The sequence below is a fragment of the Canis lupus genome, chromosome 15, assembly GCF_003254725.2.
Source record: "Canis lupus dingo isolate Sandy chromosome 15, ASM325472v2, whole genome shotgun sequence".
NCBI lineage: Eukaryota > Metazoa > Chordata > Mammalia > Carnivora > Canidae > Canis > Canis lupus.
In genome coordinates, this window is record NC_064257.1 from 8,984,373 (window position 1) to 9,012,367 (window position 27,995).

The window sequence follows — 27,995 nt, forward strand, 5'->3', positions numbered from 1 at the left end:
GATGAAATACTGGGTCCTAAGGTAAGAAAGTAGGATAACAGTACAAAGTGGCTTGACATCCTTATGATGCCTCTTTTGAAGAATTCTCAGTTAATTTTTTGAACTTTTCATTAAAAAATAACTATATACCAAAAAGTGCACATATCATAAATGTACAGGTCAATGAATTTTCTTAAAGAGAACATACCTGTGTAACCAGCCTCCAGATCAAGAAACAAGACCAGCATCCCAGAAACATTACCCTTGTCCTCTGGGCTCTCTTTCAGTCACTTAGGTAACCTTCTGTTCAGACTTGGAATGCCATAGGTTACTTTTACCTACTTTTAAACTTTATGTGAGTGGAATCAATATAGTATGATTTTTTTTTCAATTTTTATTTATTTATGATAGTCACAGAGAGAGAGAGAGAGAGAGAGAGAGAGAGGCAGAGACACAGGCAGAGGGAGAAGCAGGCTCCATGCACCGGGAGCCCGATGTGGGATTCGATCCCCGGTCTCCAGGATCGCGCCCTGGGCCAAAGGCAGGCGCCAAACCGCTGCGCCACCCAGGGATCCCTATAGTATGATTTTTTATGGTGTCTGATTTCTTTGGCTCATTGTTATTTTGTGAGATTTTCCCATGTGTACAGTTGTAGTTGGTTTGATTTCATTGCTGTATAGTGCTATGAACATTTTCGTTTGTGTCTTTTGACGGTATGTATGTTTTTATGTTGGGTATATTGTGTTGGAACTGTTGAATCGTAGGATGTACATATGTTCAGTTTACTAGATGTTGCCCATGTTTCAAAGTGGTTTTACCAATTTACACGCCTTCCAGCAGTGTATGAGGACTGACTGTTCTGTCCTTACCACACACACTTGGTACTGTCCTAAGGATTTTTATTTATTTGTTTGTTTGTTTGTTTGTTTATTTATTTTTAAAGATTTTATTTATTCATGAGAGAGACACAGAGAGAGGCAGAGACAGACAGAGGAAGAAGCAGGCTCCCTGTAGAGAGCCCCATGCGGGCCTTGATCCCAGGATCACTCCCTAAGCCAAAGGCAGATAGATGCTCAACCCCTGAGCCACCTAGGCATCCCTGTCCTAATGATTGTTAAAACCAGATTGTTTTTTCGTTCATTCATTCACCTATTTTGTGCCAAGTCCTAACTGAGGCTCTGGGAATGCAGTTATGAACAAGATAGACAAGGTTCCAAGATCTCTGCTTTTTGGAAGTTAGCATTCTAATGTAGGACATACAATAAATAAGGAAGTAATATAATGCTTATTGCTTTGATCATAGGGTGATATAAATTTTTTTTTAAATTTTTTTATTTATGATAGTCATAGAGAGAGAGAGAGAATGAGACAGAGACACAGGCAGAGGGAGAAGCAGGCTCCATGCACCGGGAGCCCGATGTGGGATTCGATCCCGGGTCTCCAGGATCGCGCCCTGGGCCAAAGGCAGGCGCCAAACCGCTGCGCCACCCAGGGATCCCTGATCATAGGGTGATATAATGGAACATGGCCCTGCGGGATAGTATAAGGTGGTGGGAGGGTAAATTTCCATTGAGTATCACTGAAGGCCTGAGAAAGTTCTATTGGGGTTGAGACTTGAGCCATCCCTGAGAAGATATGCAAGAAGAGAGAACAACAATGGTGTAATACGTCTGGGGCACCAACAACGTTGGTCTATTTGAGGTTTCGGAAAGCAGTCCTAGAACAGAGTGATAGACCAGAGTGAGGCAGGGTTTATGTCCAAATCCAATCTTCTTTCATCCAATATCCCTGCCTGTTCAGCGTAGGGTAAATCACCCACTCTTGTACATATGCGTCCATATTCTGATCTCACTGAACACAGCTCATGATCTCCTAGAAAAAAAATGTTAAATTTTATCTTGGATTGGTTTTTGAAGGAGGATACCCACTTTAGTAAGCTTAAATATCGTCCGGATTTTAAAGATTTGAGAGCATGGAGTTGATTCTCTTAGGTATACAGGAGTACCTGGTAGGTAGGTATGGTCCTGTTTACCAATTTGGGGTTTGAAAAAATGAGATGATTGTTTCAGTGTGGTCAGGTATCATAGTCAAAGTGACAAATCAAGCCATTTGTCCTACATTAGATTATTCAGGAATTGTAGAAAGTTTTCTGGGATATAACCAGTTTGCTACAAAGTACTCTCAGTGATATTCCAGTTTTATTTATTTATTTATTTTTTTAACAGCAGTGTTTAGTGAGACCTGTAATTGACTTGGACCTTTTGTTCTCTCATAGCCTATTTTGCCTGATTGCATTGTGGAAAGGTGAAAAATTCCAGGTTTACTTCTGATAGTTCGGTGTTAGATCATCCACTAAAAGAAAGGAGTATCTGTCATAAGGTGAGTTAGTGTCCTCGAACACTTTTAACTAATTTTTACCAAAAGCTTATTGGATATAATGAATCCAAATTTATTTTTTACTTGAGCACAAATCTTCTACTTGTTTTTACTCATGAATTTTGCTAGCTGTTTGTTCATTTCTGTGATGTACTTAATTAAAATTAGATTAATTTTAATACTACCATGTTGTGAACTGTATGGTACTCTTAATGTTCTTCAAAGTAATCATTTAAGCATCATCTGTAAGCTGTGTATTTACTAAGGACTTAGTATCTTTTTGTTAATTAGTTTCTTCAAAGTATACTAAAAAAATACCTTTTTTAAAAGCAGAAAATCTTATAGGTCAGAATGTTCCCAAGTAGAAAATTGGACATAATGCTACTGAACTTTAGGACAGAAGCTTGTTTAATCAGGATGTCAGTAAGCTATTAAAAATCTCTTGTTTTGGGGCAGCCCAGGTGGCTCAGCAGTTTAGCACCGCCTTCCGCCCAGGGCCTGATCCTGGAGACTCGGGATCAAGTCCCACGTCAGGCTCCCTGCATGGAGCCTGCTTCTCCCTCTGCCTGTGTCTCTGCCTCTCTCTCTCTCTCTCTCTCTCTCTCTGTCTCTCATGAATAAATAAATAAAATTTTTAAAAAAATTATCTTTCAACACAGATTGAAATTGTTAATCCGTCTATCAGTAATTTAGAGTAATTCTGTCAGATTAAAGAAAATATTTTTTAACCCCGGTTTTGTCAAATTTTAGCTCCATAAAAACAGCATTAAATTTAGAAGAAAGATTTATCTTAATTACTTAGACTTAATAGATTGTCATTATTATTAGGACTAATGGATTGCAGCTTTCTTTTTCTTTTCTTTTTTTTTAAGATTTTATTTATTCATGAGAGAGGCAGAGACATAGGCAAAGGGAGAAGCAGGCTCCCTATGGAGAGCCTGATGCAGAACTTGATCCTGGGACCCTGGGATCATGACCTGAGTCAAAGGCAGAAACTCAACACTGAGCCACCGAGGTCCCTGGATTACCGTTTTCAAATTGTAAAGAGGATTGTCAGATATGCTTGGATTTTTCATTTACATTTCTTTGTCAGTAAAAGTGTTTCTTTTTTTCCCCATATACTTTAATATAAGCATTTCTTTTTTTTTTTTTTAATATTTATTTGTTTATGATAGACACACACAGAGAGAGAGAGAGAGAGAGAGAGAGAGAGAGAGAGGCAGAGACACAGGAGGAGGGAGAAGCAGGCTCCATGCTAGGAGCCTGACGTGGGACTCGATCCAGGGACTCCAGGATCGCGCCCTGGGCCAAAGGCAGGTGCTAGGCAGGTGCTAAACTGCTGAGCCAACCAGGGATCCCCCTAATATAAGCATTTCTTTTCAGCTATTCATACTACTTATTACTAGGGCCTGTCAGCTGTAAAGGAAAATACCCCTTTCAACTGCCAGATTGGTTTTATTTTCGTCTTTAATGTAAGTGTAATGATATACTTGATAAGACCCATTGCTTTTCCCTTAAATGCCTCTTACATGTTTTTGCCTCTATTCCTTGGAATCCCTTATTTAATTTTATCTTATCAATAGCTACTTACTATCCAGTGTTCAGTTCAGAAAACCCCTGTAGGGGGGCACTGGGTGGCTCAGTGGTTGAGTGTCTGCCTTTGGCTCTGGTTGTGACCCCGGGGTCCCAGGATCGAGTCCCACATCGGGCTTCCTGCATGGAGCCTGCAGGGCAAAAGAGAAGGTTGAACTCACTGAAGGCAGGGACTGTGTGCTAGAATCCATCAGAGCATTGTCATGTTAACTCAGAGTTCGTGACTTTTATACAGGAGCCATGGCGTGCTACTCTACAAGGCTGAGGACCAGACAGACTTATTCGTGGGTTGGCAAGCCATTTTTGAATCCAAAACTACACTACCACAGCTACAAGTGAGTGACTGGACTCTGTTGGTTGTACTGGAAATAATAGCTTCTCCACACTAAACTGTTATTTGTATCCATCCTGTTCTAGTTACTACAGATGGAGAATTGAGGGACAATAAATATGGATGGATTATAAGGAGGGGTTTTATTTGATGCAAGATGATATCATAAATATAGCATTGATAGAGAAAGACATGTCAAGTTAATAAAATTTGGTATATATGATGATGCTATATTTATTTAAAGTGGGCTCTGTGTATTTCTGCATGATAACAGGGCAGGATTCGATATTGTTTCTATGTCCTCTCAGCCCTAGAGGTCTCTGAAAATTTTGATCTGTTATTGGACAGCTTTCATGCTTTGGGAAGCCTTTCTTTGTCAATAACTGAGAGGTTAGGGTTCACAGTAAGGCCTCTGGATTAATCATTCACACCAAAACAATTCATTCAACCCATTTCATTTCCTCTTGCATATTACTTTATGGGTGAATTGGTTTCCTAGTAGGAGACTTGGTTATCAGAGAGAAACTAGGAGATTTTCCAATTAGAGAGCATTTTCATCTCCCCGGAGGGTCTGAAGTCCTTGGCCCACCCTAAGTGATTTCCTAACATGTTTCTCTCCTTCCTAGAGAAATGAGTGTCAAAATAGAAGGTGGTCTGACTGAGATTCACATCCAAGTTGGACAGTTCGTGTTGATTGAAGGGGATGATGATGAAAATCCATATGTTGCTAAACTGGTTGAGTTGTTTGAAGATGGTGAGTTTGGGGCTGGAATGAAAACCATTCCTTATCATGAACAATTGGGAGCTGCAAGATTTCTGATTGCTGATTTCTCTGTTCACGGCATCATAGAGGGTGTGAGCCTTAGATTCTGGGGAGGGGGGGGAGTCATTTAAGCACTGGCTGTACCCTCATATCTAGTAAACTTCTTTACTCACTAGAGCAGTATTGGGTAAAAATGGGATGGGGGGGTTCAAGAATTTAGCTTTTCCATTATTTTTAAGAGTAGGTTAAAATGGTCAGTAAGGCAGGATTTTTGGAATGGACAAAGGATGAATTCAGGGAAAGGGGGAAGAAAAAAATAGGTGATTTACACTATAATACAGACTTGTGTTTTAATTTTAGCATGAGGAAGGTAGTGGTAAATTTTGCAAGTGTACGTTTTTTAAAGATTTAAAAAATATTTTTTAAAGATTTATTTGTGAGAGACACACAGAGAGAGGCAGAGACATAGGCAGAGGGAAAAGCAGCCTCCTGGTGGGGAGCCTGATGCGGTATTCGATCCCAGGACCCTGGGATCACGACCTGAGCTGAAGGCAGACCCTCAACCACTGAGTCACCCAGGTGCCTCACAGGTATAACTTTTACAATGGAATAAGTAAGCTGGATTGGGAAGGTATATCAGCTGATGTTCAGTTAGGAGCACAAAAACACTTTAGGTATTTTACCCATAGTGATCTGTGTATAGTGTTGAAAAGGCGAGAACAAAAGATGATATTTCCCAGAGATCAGTAAGTGCTGAAAGCCATTACTGCCCCTAATGCTGGAGGAACAAAAGGGAAGATACAGCTTGCCTGTCTGCATTCATAGTCCTTAACCAATTTTCTAAGCTTTTAACCCTTTGCAAAGCAAAGAGTGCAGAAAGGTGGGAATCGGACAGAGTTCTAAATGAAGCGCTAAGAAGGAAGATAACAATGGAAACTACACAAAAGTTTGTCTTCCAACAGCTAGAAGAGGGATGACATGATAGTAATTCCTGGGGCAGTTTGTATGCCTACAAGAAGGAACTGATAGGGTGAGTGGATAAAGATGTTTTATATCACAGAGATGGAAAGGGTATTTGACAAATATGGAGGAAAACCTCATCAAACAACATCCACCAGGGGGAGCACATCAGCACTGTGGGCTTTTGTATTTGAGGTTTAGGCCTGTGGTATAGATTTTGGAATGTTTGGATGGCTGGAGTCTTTCTCTGGAGAGAGCTGGGGAAGAGAAGAGGTGATGATGATGGTGGCACTAATGAATACTTAGGTCTAAGTGATCTAATGCTGGTACAGAGTGATGTTAATGGTATTATTGTAAAGATAAAGCTAAGAATTGTAAGCATATGTTTGTGAGAAGTAACTTCAGTGGCTGATGCTCAAATTTTTGCCAGGTTTTTTGTTTTGCTGCTTTTTGGTAGCTTCTTTATGATCACTGATTTGCAAGATTTGTTCAGTGCCTGTGATTAGAATTTTTCCTCTCAGATGCCTTTTGTAACTTCTCTGATGACTGATAGCCTCATTAGGAAGTGGAGCAAAGTGAAAAGGACATGGATGCTGGGGAGAGTCAGATTGCTGCTGGTTGGTCCTGTGACCTTTGACAAATTATCTATGTTCTCTGTAACTTGATTACTTTGCCTGTGAAAGGGAGATAGCCATAGTACCTACCTTACAGGGTTAATATAAGGATTAAAAATAATATGTTAATCACGTATTATCAGGTGCTTAGCATAGTGTCTGGCACACGAGAAGTCCTTAATAAAATGTTCTTGCATTTTCTTACACCTCTCTTTTTCACCTATGCCTCGTAGATTCTGAACCTCATTCTAAGAAACGTGCTCGAGTACAGTGGTTTATCCGATTCTGTGAAGTTCCTGTCAGTAAACGGCATTTGCTGGGACGGAAGCCTGCTGCACAGGAGATATTCTGGTATGATTACCCTGCCTGTAACAGCAACATTAATGCTGAGACCATCATTGGCCGGGTGCAGGTAGGTGATGTCTCGATACTCACTTCTATCTTGGAGCTTATTTCTGGCTGCCTCCTAAACTGCATGACCTCAAAAATATTCCTGGCTCTAACTTATGCCATGGAAATAAATTTTTTTCCTGTTTGTTGTCTCTTCTGCTTGCTACCTACTTCATCTCAATAAATATTTATTGAGAGCACTTTCCATGTGTTAGGAGCCTCCTGGAGGAAGTGACATTTAGGTTGTGACCTGAGGGATAAGCAGGAATTAGCATATGTATCTCAGTGGGAAATTATATTTAGCTGTGAATGTGGCAGGCATAAAGCATTTTAAGGCTGGATACACTTACTTAAATGAGGACTTCACCTTGAGTAGATCAGTACAAAGAGTGTTAGTTGCTAAGACCAAATTTGTATTATGGGATTTTGTGATGAATCAGGTTCTAATGAGCTGAAGGTTGAATGGAGACACTGGTTTAGAGACTAAGATACAGGTTATTTCCTGAGCTACTTCAGGCCCCCCAAATAGGGGATTATATCATGATATGAAGATGGTCCCAAGTTTAGTTTAATGGTAGAGCAGAGAGACTTAGGTCTGGCATGACCATAGTCAGATTTTTCCAGTCTATGAGCCCAGCATAACATATGCCTCAAGATAATTTGTCTCTGAGTTAAATGAGTAAAGGATTGAAAGGCAGATATAGAAGTTGAAGCAGCAAAATGGGTGGATTTAGAAAGGCAGAGAAAGAAAGGCAGGAGCATGATGGGGTGGGAAGGCTGAGCAGGACTGTGATAAGCCAAGCTCAGCTGGGAGTGATGGAAGGCCATTGGGAAGAGTACTAAGCACTCAGGAAGTAAAGTGGGGCCAGATTTTAGAAGGTACCAAAAAGCAGTTTAATAATCAAATCTTGCTGTAGCAGGGAGCCATTATAGCCTTGAGCAGGGGAGCATGCTTAGAGAAGTTGTTGTGGGGAAATTTGGCATGAGTGAATAGATTGGACTGGATATCATACCCTATAGCTAAAAGCCTGGAAAGATGCTATGCCATGTCTGTGCCTCTTTAGTTTGGAAGAGTGACATTCTGGGTAAGGATGCAGATGTGAATGCTATTTAATCATAGCTCTCATGAAGCATCCCTTGGCTCATTTGGTTCTCATTTCTTCCTGTTCATCTATACTTCTTATATACAGGTAGTAGCTTTGGGCCCAGATGAGGTGATACCTATGGATCTGAAAAATGAGGAGACACTCTTTGTGAAACTATCTTGGAATGAGAAGACATTCAGACCACTATCCTCAGAATTATTTGCAGAGTTTGATAAGCTACGAGAATGCAGTCCTAGGTGCCAGAAGCCTGTGGGAGCCAAGACTAAGGCCGTAAGAAGCCCTTCTTGGACCAGAGCAGAGCATGATATCAAAAGGATTGAATCAAGGCACTCTACCTCCAAATCTCGCCCAACTCCTTCCCATCCTGCCACCCCAAGGGCAAAGAAGAGACTGGAACTCAGTGGTAAGTGTGAGATGAGTCACAGTGGGGAATATTGAGACTATAGGAATATGATAAAATATGTACTCCTGCTACAGTATCGAATTAGTGCAGCAGTGGGCCAGGTACTGAGTGGATACATGTTGAAATACACATAACATAAAATTTACCACTTTAGTCATTTTTAAGTGTACAGTTAGTGACATTGAATACATTCATGTTTTTGTACAGCCATCCCCATCATCTGAAACTGAAACTCTATAACCAATAGGTCATAACTTCCCATTTCTCCATCCCCCATCCTTGAGCAACCACCACCATTCTGGATTTGACTACTCTAGATACCTCATTTTCTTTTCTTTTCTTTTCTTTTTTTTTTAAATTTTATTCATTTATTCATGAGAGACACAGAGAGGCAGAGACAGGCAGAGGGAGAAGCAGGCTTCTTCCAGGGAGCCTGATGAGGGACTCGATCCCTGGACCTGGATCACACCCTGAGCCGAAGACAGACGCTCAACTGCTGAGCCACCCAGGCTCCCAAGATCCCTCATTTTCTTTTCCTGAATTTGACTATTTTAAGGTACCTCATTTAAGTGGAATCATACAGAACGTATCCTTTTCTGACTCATTTAAGTTGGCACAGTGTCCTCAAGGACCATCCATGTTGCGGCGTCAAAATTTCTTTTTTTAAAAAAGATTGAGGTATAACTAACGTACAGCATGTTATTAGTTTCAGGTATGTAACCTAATGAGTTGTTTATATGTATCATCATACATGTTTACAAATATTATTTTCCTGAGGTGAGAACTTTTAGGATTTACTCTCATAGCAACTTTCAGATATGCAATAACAGTATTCTTAACTATAGTTGCCACTATACCTCCACATACACTATATCCTTATGACTTATTTACTTTGTAACTGCAAGTTAGTACATTTTGACCTCCTTCAGCCATTTCACCCACCCTGACTGGTGACTACCTATCTGTTCTCTATATCTATGAGTTTGGTTTTTTTGTTTTTTTATTTAAAATTTAGATTCCACATATAAGTGAGATCATACAGTATTTGTCTTTCTCTGATTTACTTAGTGTAATGCCCTCAAGGTCCATTCATGTTGTTGCAAATGGTAGGATTTTATTCCTTTTTTGGCTGAAAAATATTCCTCTGTGTGTGTGTGTGTGTGTGTGTATGTATCTTTATCCATTCATTCATTAACGGACACTTCATGCTGCTTCCATATTTTGGCTATTGTGTATAATGCCTGCATGGCAGTGCATCTATTTTTTCAAGTTAGTGTTTTCATTTTCGTCAGATAAGTATACAAAAGTACAATTGCCAGATTGTATTTAATTTTTTGAGGAGCCTCCATACTGTTTTCCATAGTGGTTATTACCAATTTACATTCTCACCAACAGTGCATGAAGGTTCCTTTTTTCCCATATCCTCACCAATACTTGTCTTTTTTTTTTTTTTTTTTTAAATTTTATTTATTTATTCATGAAAGACACAAATAGAGAGAGAGAGAGGCAGGCTCCATGCAGGGAGCCCGATGTGGGACTCGATCCCAGGATTCCAGGATCACGCCCCGGGCCGAAGGTGGCGCTAAACTGCTGAGCCACTCAGGCTGCCCATACCAATACTTCTAATCTGTACCACAGGGTTCTTCCCCTCCTTCCCATTTTCCATTGTTGTATTTCCCTTCTTCAAGAAGAGTTCTGGCTCCCAGGAGCAATCCTGATACACACACAGTGTATCAGTTATTTGTTTAGTAATCTTTTGGAATTTCCCAAATGTTTTACATGTTTATGTTAAGCTCCTAAGTATTCACTATATTAAGGAGCTATCAAGAATACAGATAACTTATACTTAGCCAACCTGGCACATATGCAAAGGATTCAGAAGGACTAATGACACATAACAGGATGATAATTGGTAACATCATTTAGAAATAAATGGCAGTATTTTTTGATATTTTTTAAAAAATATTTATTTGAGAGAGTGAGTGAGAGAGAGTTTGAGCCAGGTAGGGGAAGGGAGAAACAGACTCCCTGCTGAGCTGGGTGTCCAACATGGGGGCTCTATCCCAGGACCCTAGGATCGTGACCTGAACCGAAGGCAAACATTTCACTGACTGACCCAACCAGGTGCCCCTTGACTATTGATTTTGCAGAACCTTGACAGTTAGGGTAAGAAATCTGGACTTGACATAATTATATAATTAGAGGAGAGAGAATATGAAAAAATTTTTGATTTTTTTTTTTAAAGATTTTATTTATTTACTCATGAGAGACAGAGAGAGAGAGGCAGAGACACAGGCAGAGGGAGAAGCAGGCTCCACACAGGGAGCCCGATGTGGGACTCGATCCCGGGTTTCCAGGATCACGCCCTGGGCTGAAGGCAGACACTCAACCACTGAGCCACCCAGGTACCCCTGGATTGTTTTTAATAGGGGAAAATGAAGTATATGAGGGAGACCAGGACACTGGAACATTTTTATATTGATCTAGATATAAGTTACCCTCGTATTCACCACACAGGTGCTAGATAACTTCCTGCACTTTATCTGCAGCTAATCCCAACATAGCCATGGACTGTGACTAAAGTGAACATCTCTGTGCCCAGTACTTTCCTGCCTTGTTGCCTTTACTCACATCGATCTCATTTATTCTCCCTCTAGTTCCTTTTCCTCCCCTTTCATCTCTGTTGAAATCTTGCCTTTTTTCAAGGTCTATCTCAACAGCCATATTGGAACTTAGGTGCTCAAGGACACTTTTACTTCAAATTACAGGCAATTATGTGTATCATCTCCCCTGTTATACTAGAGTGTCTTATGGATGGGGACCAGGATTGAGTCTCATTCAGTGTTTGTTTTCTCCTATCACCTGGCATGTACTCTGTCATTTTTGCAGCTCCATTGATATCTGAATGAATGGCTGGGTTCCTGGTGCCTTATGGTAAGAGGGAAGCAAATCCAGGTGTGGGTCTGTGTATTCACGGAACCCATTTGATTGCCTCCAGTGATCCACCTCCTCTCTATGTTTGTGTAGATAGAATCTGACTTAGGAAGAATCTAGGTCTTATTGTTACTCAGTCGAGCCACTGATAGAAATTTTTTCAAATGCTGTTAAATGGGGCCTGAGGGCTTGCAGAATCACCTCTGGTTAAGAATCAGTCTTTTGGGAAGTTTTTACTTCAGGGAACTTCTGAACATTTATCCACAAAAGCTGATTTAACAGCTGACCTATGGTTCTAACTAGTAAAATCACCTATGGAATTTAGAAGACATGAAAAATTATGAGAGCTAGCTAGCCTGGGGAAAGAAAGCATGGAGTGATTAAAAATATGGGCAACTCATAGGGCATCTAGATGGCTCAGTCAGTTAAGTGTCTGACTCTTGATTTCAGCTCAAGTCGTGATCTCAGAGTCAGGAGATCAAGCCTTGCATCGGGCTCTGCAATAAGTATAGAACCTGCTTAAGATTCTCGCTCGCTCTGCACTCTCCCTCTGTGTGTGCACAGGTGCACTCAAAAATAATAATAATAAAGTAACTGGCCCCTAAAATACAATGAGGCAGCAAGCCTTTGAAAAAAAAGTATATATATTTATATACATGGACAGCGGTGTGTGTGTGTGTGTGTATGTATACATATACATATATATTTTTTTAACTCCTATCTTTGTAAAACTTCAGTGGATGAATTTAGCTATAATGAGATTGAGGTTGTATATTAGTGCTTATTATAAAATTCATGCATTGTCCGTGGTAATTTCTTTTGGGATTAGGTTTCCCTAGGACACCTAGCACTAGGATTTCCCAGCAGAATTCAGGGGCCTTGTTGGATTCTCCCGGAAGAAGTAAAAGAAAAGTGGCCTTATCTGAGATCACCTCACCTACTAAGAGGTCTCAGCCTGATGAACTTCATACCTTGTCTCCAGCTCTGAAAACTCCACAGAAAACTGGAGAGATTCACAGCTCATGTGCCAGGAATGACAAGAAGGCATCACCTGACTGTCAGAGAATCCTGAGAACCCGAGTCCCAGCTTTGAATACCATGGAGATTATTGAGGAAAGAACACTTAAGCCTATCTACAGGGGCTGGCCATCCTCGGTGGTGCCTTCCGTGATTCTGACACCAAAAAACATCAAAAAGAGGTGACTGGGCCTTAGCCTACCTCCCACAGAGCAAACTGAGATCTTTTATGTGATGTGCAATGTGTGGGACATGGCTGTTCAAGGTAGAACAGCAAGTCTCAGATCTGATTGTTGTGGCATCACCCAGGAACCTTTCCAAAATATAGATTTCTGAGCCTCTTCCCAGATGTACTGAATCAATTTCCAAATGTTAGGCCCAGGGATCTGCATTTGGAAATGCTCTTGGGATGATTCTGATATATTTGGCTGTCCTTTGGGGAATCACTGCTCTAGGAAATAATGTCCCAAACCTGGAATGCTTCACAGTCCTGCTGTGGCTCTTTGCCACATGTTAACACTCACTCTCTTTGTCTGTTTTTGTTCTTTTTTTTTAATTTTTAAGATTTTATTTATTTATTCATGAGAGACACACAGAGAGAGAGAGAGGCAAAAACACAGGCATGAGGGACAAGCAGGCTCCATGCAGGGAGCCCGACGTGGGACTCGATCCCGGGTCTCCAAGATCATGCCCTGGGCCGAAGTCGGCACCAAACCGCTGAGCCACCTGGGCTGCCCATGTTCTTTGTTTTTTTAAACTAGAAACCATTCTCAAATACATATAGTACAAGAAGATAATACACCTAGAACAAACTTTGCAGTTTGACACGAGACAATGTTTATAAATAATGGGCTGCACAAATAATGTCATGACCAAATAGAGATTACACATTGCCATATTTCCTGCTCAGAAACTACTCCAGTACCTGGTATATATTGGGTTTGCTTGGTAAATGCTTTGTATTGAATATATAGCTGCATTTCTGCTCACCTTGAGCCTGGACGGTAAATGCATCAATGGCTCAGAAATGAAAGAGGACGAGAAGCTCTGCCTAGCATAAGTCTGATTTCAATGATAAGCTTCAGGCAAACTTTTATCTTTTCTTTTTTTTTTTTTTAAGATATTATTTATTTATTCATGAGAGACACAGAGAGAGAGAGGCAGAGACACAGTCAGAGGGAGGAGCAGGCTCCATACAGGAAGCCTGATGTGGGACTTGATCATGGGACTCGATCCCGGAACTCCAGAGTCATGCCCTGGGCCGAAGGCAGGCGCCAAACCACTGAACCACCCAGGGATCCCCTTATCTTCGGTTTTGAGTTAGGCTTCAATTATAAACTTTTTGGCAAAGTGTGATTAATTCCTTCCAAAGTAGCTGTAAAAGAAGAGGAGCCAGTCAGGCCACTGACCACTGCTGGCGCCTGCTGCTGATTTCTAGTACCCAAAACTGTTTCTTGTAATCTTGCTGTGATATCTTGCAGGGAGGCAGAAGAACCAGAAGCTCAGGATGAAACTACCTCTACCTCGCATCGGATCCGTAGAAAAAGTTCTTTCTTGACTTTGAATCGGATTAGGCAGCAGCTTCGGTAAGACTGTTCTAAGCAGGCAGAAAATGTTTGTCACTGCCATCTATGCTATCTGTCATCTCATTTCTTAAAGCCTCCTGTATTGCTTGTTTGTTATTTGCTATTCCATTAAATTTGCCTTTACTTAGTATGTGTGGGATTGTGTTAATTCATAGTTTGAAAGGAGCAGGAAATGCTGCCCTGGGTTCAGGGGGGCGTCCCAGGAGCCCTTATTTTCATACCCAGTAAGGCTGTTAGTGGAGTGCCTAAAAGCATGAACTTTGATTCTGCAACTTGGATTTAAACCTGAGCTTTGTCATACTATGTAACCTTGGAAGGGTTACTTCACTTTTCTTTTTTTTTTTTTTTTAATATTTATTTATTCATTGTGTGTGGGGGGGTGCAGGGACACAGGCAGAGGGAGAAGCAGGCTCCATGCAGGGAGCCCGACTCGGGACTCAATCCCAGGACCCCAGGATCACACCCCGGGCCGAAGGCAGGTGCCAAACTGCCGAGCCACCCAGGGATCCCTTACTTCACTTTTCTAAGCCTCAGTTTACTCTTCTATAAAATGGGAATAATAATATACAAGTCACAAGGTTGTTGAAGGAGTTAATAAGATAATAAAATTAAAGCCCTTAGCAGAGCATCACAGTAACAAGGGCCCAAGAAGCAGAGCATATCCTATATTACTTGGTTGCAGGAAAGACTATATCTCTAGTCCACAGTGACCTATTAGCGAGCTTTTTATTTAGACACTGAATATCAGAAATAATGTGTCCCACCATTCAGGTTTTTAGGTAATAGTATAAGTAACCAAGAAGAGGATGAGTTTCTGCCAGCAGCAGAGATTTCAGACTCTAGCAGTGAGGAGGAAGAGACTTCTACACCACCCCTTCGAGGGAGAACATCCAGCAGGGTGTCCAGGGACCCAAGCTCGTCCATGAAGTCATCCTTACAGACCCCCTCAAAGACACCAAAGAAAACCGTAAGGCTCTTTTAGGTTTGTTTGCAGGGAAGGATCCTTCTCTCAATTTTAAAATTGTGGTGGCTGAGGTCACACAGTAGTAACAGCTGGATTCTGAGGGCGTCTATCATGCTCAAAGTTATTCCACTTGGAATATTCATAGAGGAAAAGATCTTCGTGAACCCTAGGACTGAACATGAATTCAGTAGACAATGATTTTGAATCCGAGTTCCTTTTAAGATACAGAGCCAAATAGCCAAGAGACAGACTTCCTGAGGGAGGGATGAGACCTGGCTCCTCATCTTTGCATTCCCCACAAACCTAGCAGAGTGCTTTTTGTGTAATCAGGGGATGCAGGGGCAAGAGCACCTGGCTCCAGGGGTCCTGAGCAGACCAGGTTTGGCTACTTGACACTGACAAAGTCCAAAAGCAGAGAGACCAGTGGGGGTGAAACCAGAAAGGAGTTTATTTCAGTGAAGCCACCACGGGGAAGAGAGCAGACTAGCATCTCAAAGTCTGTCTCCGAAGTGCTGAAAACACATGTAGATGTCTACCAGAAAAATGTGGGACAAAGGTGAGTGGGTACATGCTAGTGGGCAGTAAAGTCAGGTCAGTGATTATCATGGGGCCTGACCTGCGGAGGGGAGGTCTTGCTTTTGTCAGGGTGGTGGTTATAGCTTGAGGGGTAGTTTCAGTTCCCATCAAGGGATGTGTTGCCCACATAAAGAGATAAGTTAGAAAGAAGAACTAAATCAGAAAGTATAGTCTAAGGTCAAAATGGCAGTGAAGTCCTCTTTCAAGTGCTCAGTGGGTATCAAGTCTGGAGTCCAGGGCTACTGGGCTATGTAATGTTTTTGTTGTGCCACTTGATTGACCTGAGAAATAGGAGTACTACTGAGGTGTTGGAAATGTGTTGTGTAAAGGAAGTTGGAAAAGGTAAATGGCCATCTCTTCTGCTTCCTGTGGAATTTTAGCAGAATGTTAAAAGCTATTAAAAGAGGGTCTTCCCATGTTCAAATATGTTGGAGAAATGTTTGGATTACACAGTTAAATTGGTTCATTGTCATAGGACTTCTCAAGGCCATAAATTTATTAATGTTATTGTGGCCTTCCAAGAGTCTTTGATCAGGAAACTCTTCTCATTGAATGGAGCAAATTGTTTTTAGGAAATGCCTATTTAGGAGATTTTGTCTACAGCTGATCTCCATCTTTCCATATCAAGAAAAAGGTGATTGTGCTTGGGCTGAAGTCAAAAAAGACCTCCAGGGAAGGAAGTCAAATACTTCACCTTTGGATTAGAGGTAGTCTTAACCTGGGGTTTCTCATTATGCAAACAGCCCACAAGGTTCTGATTGCGTCTGCTGGGTCCTACCCAGAAAAGGGATATTAGAGTGTGAAGGCATCTTTAGCATAATAAAAAAGTCAGAAGTCCACCAAGGTTTTTTTTTGGGGGGGGGGGGGGGGGCGGGAACCAAGGTTTTTTTTTTACTTTCTCAGCGAGGTTTTGGTACTCCTTTCTTATTACCTCCAAGTTAATGGTTGTAAAAGTGTTAGGATCTAAGCACTTTCTGCCTGAGTAAGAGTTGGAGAGATTGTTCCTACTTCACTGCCTGGTGGAAATCAGAGGGTGGATAAGGGAAAGGCCTCCTTGGAAGGGAGTGCTTTGTGGGAAGACCAAGAAGGTACCGTAGGAGACCTGTGCGCTGCCAGTAGCAAGGAAGAAAAGAGAGTAGGGCTGTTAGCCTACACTGAACAGTGACCTGGGGGTTTGGAGTTGAAAAATCTGGTGAAGTCTCTACCAGTCTGGATTATGGAAGTCCTGAACTAAAGTTTGACCATATTTTCAAATGAGTCTAAAGGAGAAACATAGGACTCAAAAACTAGGTTTATACCTCCTACCTTACTGTGTATAGGACAGAGTAATTAGGATTTCTTAATCATTTCTTGTCTTTCAGGAAAATGTTACTTTTAAATAGTATTTCATTCTTTACTCAGATTGACATGTTTTTCAAATTCCGATATTGTGTATAAATGAGAAAAAAGAAATTGTGTTTGGCCTGTGAACAGCATACCTAATGTGAGAGAGAAAGGGACTAAGAGATCCACCACTTCTCCTGCCATATTATCATGAATCAGAGTTGCTGATTTGTCCTAAATGGTGTTTTTGCTTTGGGTTTTTTCCTTCTGAAATATGTTCTCTTTTTTTGACTACAGCCCAAGCCTCATACGCCACGTCATGCCACTCCCCAGATCCGCAGCCGAAACCTGGCTGCCCAGGAGCCAGCCAGTGTGCTGGAGGAGGCCCGGCTGAGGTGACACTGCTCGTGGGCCCCTTTTAGATAGGCAGAAATGGGTCTCTGCTTTCATTCACGTCAAACAAGTAATTTGTAGTCATTCGTATACGTCATGAAGGTAGAGAGTAAAATGAATATGTGTGTTTAGAGAGAAGAAACCTTTAAAGCGTTGTCTGAGTGGGATAGTGGGGACATGTTTTCGAAGGAGTAACCTTCCAGACTACTGCCACCATTTGCTCAATGATAGAAGGTGGCCGGTGAGTCAGAACACCGCTTCTCCATGATGGCACCCTTTAGACCTATGCGGGAACTTTCTCAGAATATATAAGCCATGATCCTCCCAGCAAACAAGTAAATCAGAATCCCTTGTGGGATAAGGTCCACTATAATTTAGGAAAGCTCCCTGGGTAACATGTACCCTTGGTTAGAACCTATCAGTTGAGTAATTTGGGTGGAGAAAGGGCTTATGAGGCCAAATGTAGAGATTTGAGAATGAAGGCATTCCTGTGGATTTATGATTGAAGTTTCATATAGAGACTACACAATAAAATAAGCCATTTGTTACCAAGGAGATGGTGAAATGTTTCTGATATCTTCATTTTCCCTTATGTGCCACGGATCATAGGCTGCATGTTTCTGCTGTACCTGAGTCTCTTCCCTGTCGGGAACAGGAATTCCAAAACATCTACAACTTTGTGGAAAGCAAACTCCTTGACCATACAGGAGGGTGAGTCATGCTGAGGCAGACGGGACGATCTGGGGAGAAGGCCCCTGCTAGCATACTACCTCAGGTGTCACAGTTTAACCAACTGGTCTTTCCCCAGTGTCAGGAGAACAGGCAAAATTGTTACTGAAGCCTGAAGGCTTCTAGAGCAGTTTTTGTCAAACTAGTTCTCTAGGAGGAAAAATTCTGTTTTTCAGAGAAAATGAAACTGGTCTTCTTTGCATACAGTATTGCTTGTGTAGAAGGAATGATTCTATGACAAGACATGGTTATGTCTTGCTCTGACTAGCCTCCAAGGATGGCTTACTACCTCCACCTCCACATATCAGGGGTCTGGGCCCTTCCTTTGGCACACGTCCCCACACCTCTCACTGGTGCTACTGTGAGGCAGCCGGCACAGACTTAGCCCACAGGTCTTCCCTTCTTGCCATAGGTGCATGTACATCTCTGGGGTCCCCGGGACAGGGAAAACTGCCACTGTTCACGAGGTGATACGCTGCCTGCAGCAGGCAGCCAAGGCAAATGATGTTCCTCCCTTTCAATACATCGAGGTCAATGGCATGAAATTGACAGAGCCACATCAAGTCTATGTGCAAATCTTACAGGTGAGTAAAGCTATTTGAATTTTTTAGAAAATATAGCAGGGAGCCTGTTTGTCCCTCTGCCTGTGTCTCTGCCTCTCTCTCTGTGTGTCTCTCATGAATAAATAAAATCTTTTTAAAAGGAAAAGTTTACTTAATACTTAATTTTGTGCTTTAAAAATTTTATTTATTTATTTATTTAATTTGAAAGAGAGCACACTAAGGGGGTGGAGGGGCAGAGGGGAGAGAAAAAAGCAGGGTGCCTGACTCTGGGGCTTGATCCCAGGATTCCAGGATTATCAGCTGAGCTGAAGGCAGACGTTTAACTGGTTGAACCCACCCACATGCCCCTAATTTTGTGCTTATTGATGTTTATGATGTGCCAGACATTGTCCTTTGTAGCAAGAGCAAAGAGAGCAGAATTCCTACCCTCAGGGACCTTAAAGTCTAGGAGCTGGACATGAATTACTGAAGCCAGGACTTATTAACGTGGTAAAAACTGCACACAGGAGGCCCCATGGCAAACTGTGGCAAACGGATTTGAGATTGGCTGGAGTTTGAACCTGGCTCTTGCATTCATTTGCTGTTTTCTTGGAACAGGTAATGTCCAGTTATAAATGGAGTCATGCAGTAATGATTGTGGACAGGCTTCTAGGACCTGCCTGTGGCTCACTTTCATTTCAAACACTTTCTTTATCATCTCTTTTGGTGCCTTCTCTTCTTCCAGGTTAAGGTTAAGACGAGAGCAGAAGGCAGAATTTAGGATGCTGAAGTCCTCAGACTAAATTGCTTCCTCTCTTGCAAATTTAACATTAAGCTCAGGAGAGTACAAACCTTGCCGTTTACCATACCTCCTTTCCCCGCATTGCAGAAACTGACAGGCCAAAAGGCAACAGCTAACCATGCGGCAGAACTGCTGGCAAAGCGGTTCCTTACCCAGAGGTCCTCTCAGGAAACCACTGTGCTGCTTGTGGATGAGGTAAGGAGGTTCCCCTGGGAGGATGAGAAAAGTGGCATCGTGCTTGACTGTGGCACTCCGGGAGCAATTGCTGGGTCGAGAGGGTGTTCCTGGCTCCTTTCATCCTTCATTCATCTGAGCCTGTTCTTTGGTGGGGAGAGGCATATGTCCCTTGATGTCCTTGCTGCTTTCGTGTTGGGACCTGAGAAGCACATGCAGCTAAAGCAGTGGTAACCGGTCTTCACTTTGCGGCTCTGGCTCGGGTCTGTGGTTGATCCTGCATCTCTATCCATTTACTGGCAGCTTGACCTTCTGTGGACTCAGAAACAAGACGTAATGTACAATCTCTTTGACTGGCCCACTCACAAGGAGGCCCGGCTTGTGGTCCTGACCATTGCCAACACGATGGACCTGCCAGAGCGCATCATGATGAACCGGGTATCAAGCCGACTAGTAGGTCCAAAGGCTTTTCTCAAGCTGTTCTTTCAGATCCATAACCTGGGCTAAGGAGTTCCAAAAGTTAAATATACAGGAAGCTATAATAAATAGGAAAAGTATAAAATGTGATTTTTGAGATTCTCCTAATTAAATGTGTCACCATTGCACGATTTTCTGCAAACACATCTTGCTGTCTGCACAGCGCCCTGAAGGTCTAATTATTCATGACAAATATTGAAGCACTCACCCCTGCTAGGCGATGTTAGATGCATGGAGTATAGCGGCGAGCAAGGCAGATGCAACATCTGCCCTTGTGGACCTGGTGGTTCATCAGGAAGCCCACATCGAGTACTTAGAGCATGATGAGTGAAGCCAGGAGCCAGGCCTGTGCTAACCGGAGAGCCAAAGATACTCCCACCTACTCAAATGAGAGCACCTCTGCCTTGATCTAGTAAATGATTCTAGTAGAATAAAAGTTAGATCTCCTAAATGATTCTAGTAGAATAAAAGTTAGATCTCCTAAATGATTCTAGTAGAATAAAAGTTATTTTAAACAAAATAAAGAAATACTTGAGAACTATTGCTGCCCTGCAGGATAGCACTGGTCATTGTCAGTAGTGAAAGGAGCTGGAATCCGTGGTGGTCCCAGGATGGAATGTGTAACCTGTTCTATGGGACTTGGAAATCAGGCTTAGAGACACAAGGGTGGCCATGTGGCAGGACTGTGAGGGTGGATAATTAATGAACTTGTTCTCTATTATCTTGTCTTCTCAGGGTCTCACCAGGATGTCCTTCCAGCCCTATACTCACAGCCAGCTGCAGCAGATCCTTATATCCCGACTCAAAAACATAAAGGCCTTTGAGGACGATGCCATCCAGCTGGTAGCCAGGAAGGTAAGTCAGCTTCAGGGAGCATTTGCTTATACCTAGAAACCAGGCAGCAAGTCTTGGCTGAACGCCTGCCAGTGTGAGGCCTGTGTTGGGTGCTCTGCAGATGAAAAGAAACTGAGAAAGTCCTGTAAAAGTAAATATCAAAAGTAGAACAAAAGTGTGAAAAGTTCCTTTACCTTCTCATTGTATAATTAATTATCAGGCTTTAATATGGTGGGCTTACATACAAATGAAGATTAATGGATTCAGGGGGCAAACAGCATTGTATAATGAAAAGGCCATTATAGGCAGTCAAGTAGCAAACCGTTTGAATCCCAGCTCTAATATTTAGCGGGGATTGGAGGTTATATGAAAGTTACTTAACAACTTCCCAAGCCTCAGTTTTCTTCTCTGAAAAATGGGAATAAAAATGTTGACCTCCTAGGATTGTTTTGAGAATTAAGTGAGATCATGTTTGTAATGTGTCTAGCAAGGCACACAGGCCAGGGTAGGTGTGAGGTGCTGGATAGCTACATCCTCCAAGCTCACTGGGAGGATGCCAGTCAAGCCTGTTCTCTAAGGCTGCTGAGGAGCAGAAGTGGGTGAAATGTCTGCTTCAAGCTGAATGCAAGAATCCACACATCCGCAGTCTTTCAAAAGAAGACTTGACATGATCAGAATTCTGAATGCCTAAAGCAGCAACACATGTCATGGCAGCTCAGAGCTGGGTGCTGTATGGGTTGCTGTATTGGGGTCAGAGGTGAGACAGATGGGGAGCTCAAATCCAAGCTTTGTTTTCTAGGAGCTCAAAGGTAGCACCTAACTCCTCTGTTGGGTAGTTTTTCACTTCTGCTATCATGCAGTTTCTGAAAGTTCTTTTTTGTCTCTTGTCTCTCTAAAGTGTCCTTTTTAATGCCGATCTGTTTATTTGAGATTGTCTTCTCTCTTTTCCTCCAAGATGCTTTTTGTCTGTTGAGTTTGGACTCTGTCTTGCAGCGTTAGAGACTTTCTTCAGATGTCTTGGTTGTCTACTCTGGTGTATGCACGAAGACTTAAGAGCTTTGGGGAGTTCTGAGCACACGAGTGGGGCTTGTTCACTGAGAGCTTCACTGTGGAGTAATCTGATTGGGCCAATTTCATTATCTCCAGTTCTTTCCCTTTAGGTTAAGATGGTCAGATTTTCCAGAGTAGGCATCTTGGTCCTGCCTGGAGAGTAGTATTCTGGAAGTGGGGGAGGTAGGCTGCAGTCAGAGAGGGTGGAGGTCTTCAAATTCAGCATGCAAATAGTAAACATTTATGTCTAGTAAGGGACCTCCCCTCCCTGCAATCATACCTAGTGTTCCCTGGTCCAGAGACTTTTTGTTTACCCTTGCTTGAGAATAAATCTCTGGACTCCTGCCATGCAGAAGAGGGATCATCTCCAAGGCAAAGAGTTTTATAGCGACAGTACAAATAACCAAGGCACAGAATTACCCACAGAGCCCTAAACCTTCCTGTGAGTGGCCCTAATATTTACCTAACAGCATGAAATGGGGGAAGGAATCTAGGGCAAGGGGCAGCAAACCTATTCTGTGAAGGGCCAGGGAGGAGATGTTAATAGGCCTTGTGGTTATAGTAGTCTCTGTCACTACTATTCAGCTCTGCCCTTGCATCTTGAAAGCAGCCATGCAGACTAGGTAAATGAATGCTCATAGTTGTGTTCCAATAAAACTTTATGGACAAAAATGTGTGGCAGGCTCTACTTTGCTGACCCCTGCTCCAGAGCATCAGTTTCTTTCTTTTTTTTAAGATTTTGTTTATTTGTTCATGAGAGAGAGAGAGAGGCAGAGACACAGGCAGAGGGAGAGGCAGGCTCCATTCAGGGAGCCCGATGTGGGACTTGATCCCAGGACTCCAGGATCACACCCTGGGCTGAAGGCAGACGCTCCACTGCTGAGCCACCTAGGTGACCCTAGGGCATTGGTTTCTTAACTTTCAACCAGTCCTTATTTTAGCCAAACATCCCCCTTTACTTCCAGTTCCAGTATTGCAATCATCTGAGCACTTTGAAGCTATTTAGTGTAACTTAGATTTTTTTCTTGGATTCCTTAATACTGACTTAGGAATTGGCTCTCTCCAGTCTGCAGAATCAACCATTACTTTGCCACCTCTTCCAGCTTGCAGAATGATACTCTCTGCTCCTCTCACGTTGCTTCCCTTCCTTTTGGGGTTCTTGGTTTCAGAAGGCATCAAATTTAGGTGCTGTTTTTACTCAAAACTTTGTAATTTCAAACCTCTCTTTCATTTCTATACATATAAAGAAACATAACTATTTTATATTCTGTTTTTTTACAATTAGATGCTGTTTCCCATGCATCCCATGCAGATGTGGCTTTGTTTTTGTGTCTTTTTTTTTTTTTAATTGTATTTACTTTTTACTATATGCTTGTGTTCTTTAGAACTTTGAGAATTAGTTGAGGGCTGGGTTGAAGTTAGTTCATTTAGAATCTGTTTTTGCTTCTGTCAGTTACCAAGGGCCACTATCACCTGGGACCATTTTTAAACAAAATTCTCCATTTGAGGTTTTTAGGAGACACAACATAAATTTGGGCTGCAAATCCACATGAAGGCTTGTAGTTGCAAAGACTCCATATTTACACCTATCCGATACCAGGGTGCACCCAGGCCATTTTGCTTGCCATCTCTTCTGCATAGTGGGTCTTACATTCACTCTCATACTGAGGCTGTAGTTGAGGTCAGAGTCCAGGTCTTCTGTTAGATTCCATGTGGGGTGGGCCCCAGCTTTTCTTTTGTGTCCTTCACTCCAGCAGCAGTATAAAAGGGTATTTTATACTGGTCACTAAGGTTCATGGATACCCCCAGGGCGAGAACTGGTGTTTGGGTGTTTTCTTGCTTTCCAGGGTCATCTGTTCACTATTTTTTGGTCTCTACAGTAGCTCTTGAGTCCGTGTTATTAACCGCTACACGGTGCTGCCTCACAAGGCAGTGGTAATAATGGGAGGGAAGAAGTGATAGGCTGGAACCATCCATGGGACTTCTGTACCCACTGGATATGGAAAATCAGAGAAGGGGGGAATATAAGCTGATACTCATGTTTTTGTCTTGGGTTACTAGAAAAATGACTTTTATTTGAACATTACATTTGCGTTCTGAAAATAAATATACACAAAACATTTATAAACTCTGATAATCTCACTTCCCACAGATGACCACTTTTAATCTTGGTGTGTTGTGTATGTGTATGTATACGCCTATACAATTTGCTCTTGTAACTTAGCGTAGCATGAATTTTGGGAGGAAATAATCATCTCAGGATGTAGTCAGGCAGGCTGTTGTTACCTGTGTGATGGCTGCTGGGCAAATGGTGGGGATTGCTGGCAAGTCCTAGGAATACTGAGAGATCCTTGCAGGCTGCAGAGTCCAAGAATTCCAATCTCCACGAAATTTATAGTGCAAGTGGCTTTCTCAGTCAGCTTGGGAGAGAGACAGGATTCCCTGTAAAGGGAGCCTGTGTGCACAGAAAGAAAGGAGCAGTGGGGTCACTGGCTTCATGGGTTGGTCTGATTCATCTAACCACAGATTCCTCTGTGTCTTCCAGCTTTGTGGCTTCCTTCCCTCATGATATGGTTCATTTAGCCATTGACCAGGTGGTCTCCAAATTTTACCACATGCTGTGAGGGAGACTGCTGTAATCAAGATAGGCTCCACATCAGTCTCTTGGCTTTGGCTGGCTGCTTCTGGGGCACATTATTCTCTTCATGAAAGGAATGAGAACACTTGTGTTTCTAGGTGGTTCAATAATGATCTTGGTTGGGCCAGTGGTCTAAGTTTTATTTCCCAGATTTTCAATAAAGCTAAGAATTCCTGCCCTTTCCATTATGAATTTATCTATAAATCCAAGACAAAGGTTTAGACTCAAGGAAGAATCCCAGAAACAGTGTAATAATTTATATCCAGGCTTCCACCAGGTTCCCACTGGGGCTAAGCACATACCTGCAGGCTTAAGCCCATTCTCAGCACTGCCTTTCTTTTTTAGCTGAACATAGAATCTGTTGGTTTTTCTCTTGGGCTGAGATAATGGTAAAACGATCTCAAGGAATAAAATACTTCCTCTGGTAGGTAGCAGCCCTTTCTGGAGATGCACGACGCTGCCTGGACATTTGTAGGCGTGCCACAGAGATCTGTGAGTTCTCCTGCAGGAAGCCCGACTCCCCTGGCCTGGTCACTATAGCCCACTTACTCCAAGGCAGTAGATGAGATGTTTTCATCGTCATATATCACTGCCATCAAGTAAGTTGCTTCTAATGGATGTACATAACAATATTGTACTGTGATTGTGTAATTTGATAAATATAGCTACAAAGGTGATTTTATTAAATATATAAATGTTTCAGTGCACTACATCGTAATCCTTAAAAGTGCATAATGTTATGTGTCAAATATACTCAGTTTTTTAAAAAGTAAGAATCTTCTGCTTCCTGACCCTGAAACTTCCTCGATAGAACCCAGAGAAGGTCCACAGTGTAGGAAGTCCATGGGAATTTCTGTGCTTTTATTCATTCAGCCTGCATTTACTGAAGACACTGCCATTTTCTTAAGGGGCAAACTCTACAGGGAGCTAGAAATGCAAACCAGCAGAGTAGGAGAATCATGACCTGATTCTGGTACTCAGGTTTTTATGAGTATCAGCACCCATAGCGAAGTTCTTGCTATTAGAACAAGAGGAAGGAAGAAGCTATTTCTCGCCCAATGAATGATACACTCTGCTCATGAAATGAGCATGCTGGTATGTTTCCAGATGTGTAGTTGTGTCCCTGGCTTGCACAAATGGCATTTTCTATATCGCTTTGAAACTTTAAAGGGTAGAGGAAACCTTACTGAATAATATAGGAGAAAATATTTCCCAGGCTTTTTTCCCCCCTCTCTTCTCTGAAGACACAGGAAAACTTTATTTGGCTTTTCCCTGGGCCAGTGGTATAGCCACTTACGAGAATTCTTATATTTTCTTTAAGAAATTCCTCTGTTCTGGAACAGAGTTTCCTGAGAGCCATTCTTGCTGAGTTCCGTCGGTCAGGACTGGAAGAAGCAACATTTCAACAGGTGATTGATTTTTTGCTTTCAATCCTTCTAGATTTTGCTTTTGTTTTGCTCTTGTTTTCTGCTTGTGAGATTGAGCCCCGAGTTGGGCTCTGCGCTCAGTGCAGGTCTGCTCAGGACTCCTCCCTCTGCCCCACCCCAGCTGTGTGTGTTTGTGCACGCGCACACATTCTCTCCCAAATTAAATAAAGAAATGTTTTTGTTTTTGTTTTTTTAAAGATTTTATTTATTTATTCATGAGAGACAGAGAGAGACAGAGACACAGGCAGAGGGAGAAGCAGGCTCCATGCAGGGATCTCCAGGATCAGGTCCTGGACTGAAGGCGGCACTAAACCATTGAGCCACCCGGGCTGCCCAAGAAATCTTTAAAAAAACAAAGATCAGTAAGACAAGAGTTACTGCCCTAATACAGCTTTGGTGTGGGGGGTGGATAAGGCTCTCAGCATGACCCATTTTAAAAACAAATTACAAATATCAATGCAAACACTCTTTGAGCATTGTTTCAATTACATTGGACTCATTAGGGCTAGTGTTTGGAGGTTTAAAATTAGTGTCCATAGATAATGGACTAACCTTAAAAGATTGTTAAAGGTGTTTGAGTGTCTACCTGGGAGCGTGTGTGTCCGTGTGTGTGAGAGAGACTGTATTTTAGACATACAGATAGGTCCAGCTACTTCTGTACTTTTATGGTTTCTTAACTTTTTAAAAACCTGTTTTAAACTGCTAGTTATGCTTGCCCATTATTGTTCTCCTCTTAGAGCCTGAGACAGCTCTTCCAGAGTGGCTTTCATTTTAGTGTGTAAACACTTCCTGAACATCTGTAATGTGTCATCAACTGTGAAAGTGTGGCAGGAACCGAGTTGAATTGGTCAACGACCCTGTTCTTGACAAGCTCCCAGCCTGAGTGGGGGGTGATTTATAAATAGCAAGTGCCCAGGAAGTGCTGCAGGCTTGCCTGGCGCCGGGTGCCTTAGGAGTACCCCCCGCCTCTCTTTTTGCAGTATTCTCCTTGGGCCTTTGTGCTTTAGCACCTGTGCTATAATCTGCTAAGGAGAGTACCCTTATAGCAAAATTTGACTTGAATTATGACAATCTCATTTGGAACTCTTACTCCCTGGAGATTAGGACTGTTTATGTAAGTGACAATTACTAGATATTTTATATCCATTAACACATGAGGGATGTGGGAGTATGCTTAATAGATGAAACTAAAGCTCAAAAAGTGAAGTAACTTCCCCAGGGTTGTGTGTTTAGGTGATCAGGAGAACCAGGATTGAGACCTGTTCTGATTCCAAAGCCCGACCAGCATGCTGGCCCTGGATCTGTGCCCCATCAGGGCACTTGTTGATGCCTTCAGGGTATTGAGTATCCTACATAAGAACTGACTTGGGGGGGCAGCGCCGGTGGCGCAGTGGTTTAGCGCCACCTACAGCCCAGGGTGTGATCCTGGAGACCTGGGATCAAGTGCCACGTCAGGCTCCCTGCGTGGAGCCTGCTTCTCCCTCTGCCTGTGTCTCTGGCTCTCTGTCTCTCTCATGAATAAATACATAAAATCTTAAAAAACAGAAAAAAAAAATGTCTGACTTGCCTACAAGAAATAAATGATGAGGTACAGAACCAGTACTGCCTTTCCTCTTCCCCTTTCTGGCATCTGACCTCACATTTGCTTTTTGTTTCTAGGTGTACAGTCAACACGTGGCACTGTGCAGAATGGAGGGACTCCCGTACCCCACCATGTCAGAGACCATGGCAGTGTGTTCTAACCTGGGCTCTTGCCACCTCCTCCTTGTGGAGCCCAGCAGGAACGACCTGCTCCTTCGTGTGCGGCTCAACGTCAGCCAGGATGATGTGCTATACGCGCTGAAGGAGTGAAGGGCTTCACAAGGAAGGACTGTGACCAGCTCTTTGCAAAGAGCTTGATTTCCGCTTTCTAAGCACATGGAATTGTTGTAGCAAAGTATACTGCATGGAAATGGCTGTCATGACTTTTGAAATTTTCCATTAAATAATTTGCTGTTTTTTAGAGTGTTTGAGA

The 27,995-nt window shown here is 42.3% G+C and overlaps 1 protein-coding gene across 1 annotated transcript; it reads left to right on the forward strand.

Moving 5' to 3' along the window:
* On the forward strand, positions 1-27,983 carry ORC1 (origin recognition complex subunit 1). Its single transcript, XM_025420063.3, is given in 19 exon segments — positions 1-21; positions 2,255-2,358; positions 4,184-4,283; positions 4,906-5,033; positions 6,850-7,028; positions 8,197-8,515; positions 12,279-12,648; positions 13,948-14,052; positions 14,824-15,019; positions 17,213-17,310; positions 17,918-18,019; positions 18,450-18,621; positions 19,469-19,576; positions 19,859-20,008; positions 20,768-20,887; positions 24,983-25,108; positions 25,110-25,153; positions 25,876-25,963; positions 27,641-27,983. Coding segments are annotated over 17 exon segments (2,592 nt in total). The 5' UTR covers positions 1-21; positions 2,255-2,358; positions 4,184-4,188; the 3' UTR covers positions 27,833-27,983.
* Positions 27,984-27,995: the final 12 nt, after the last annotated feature.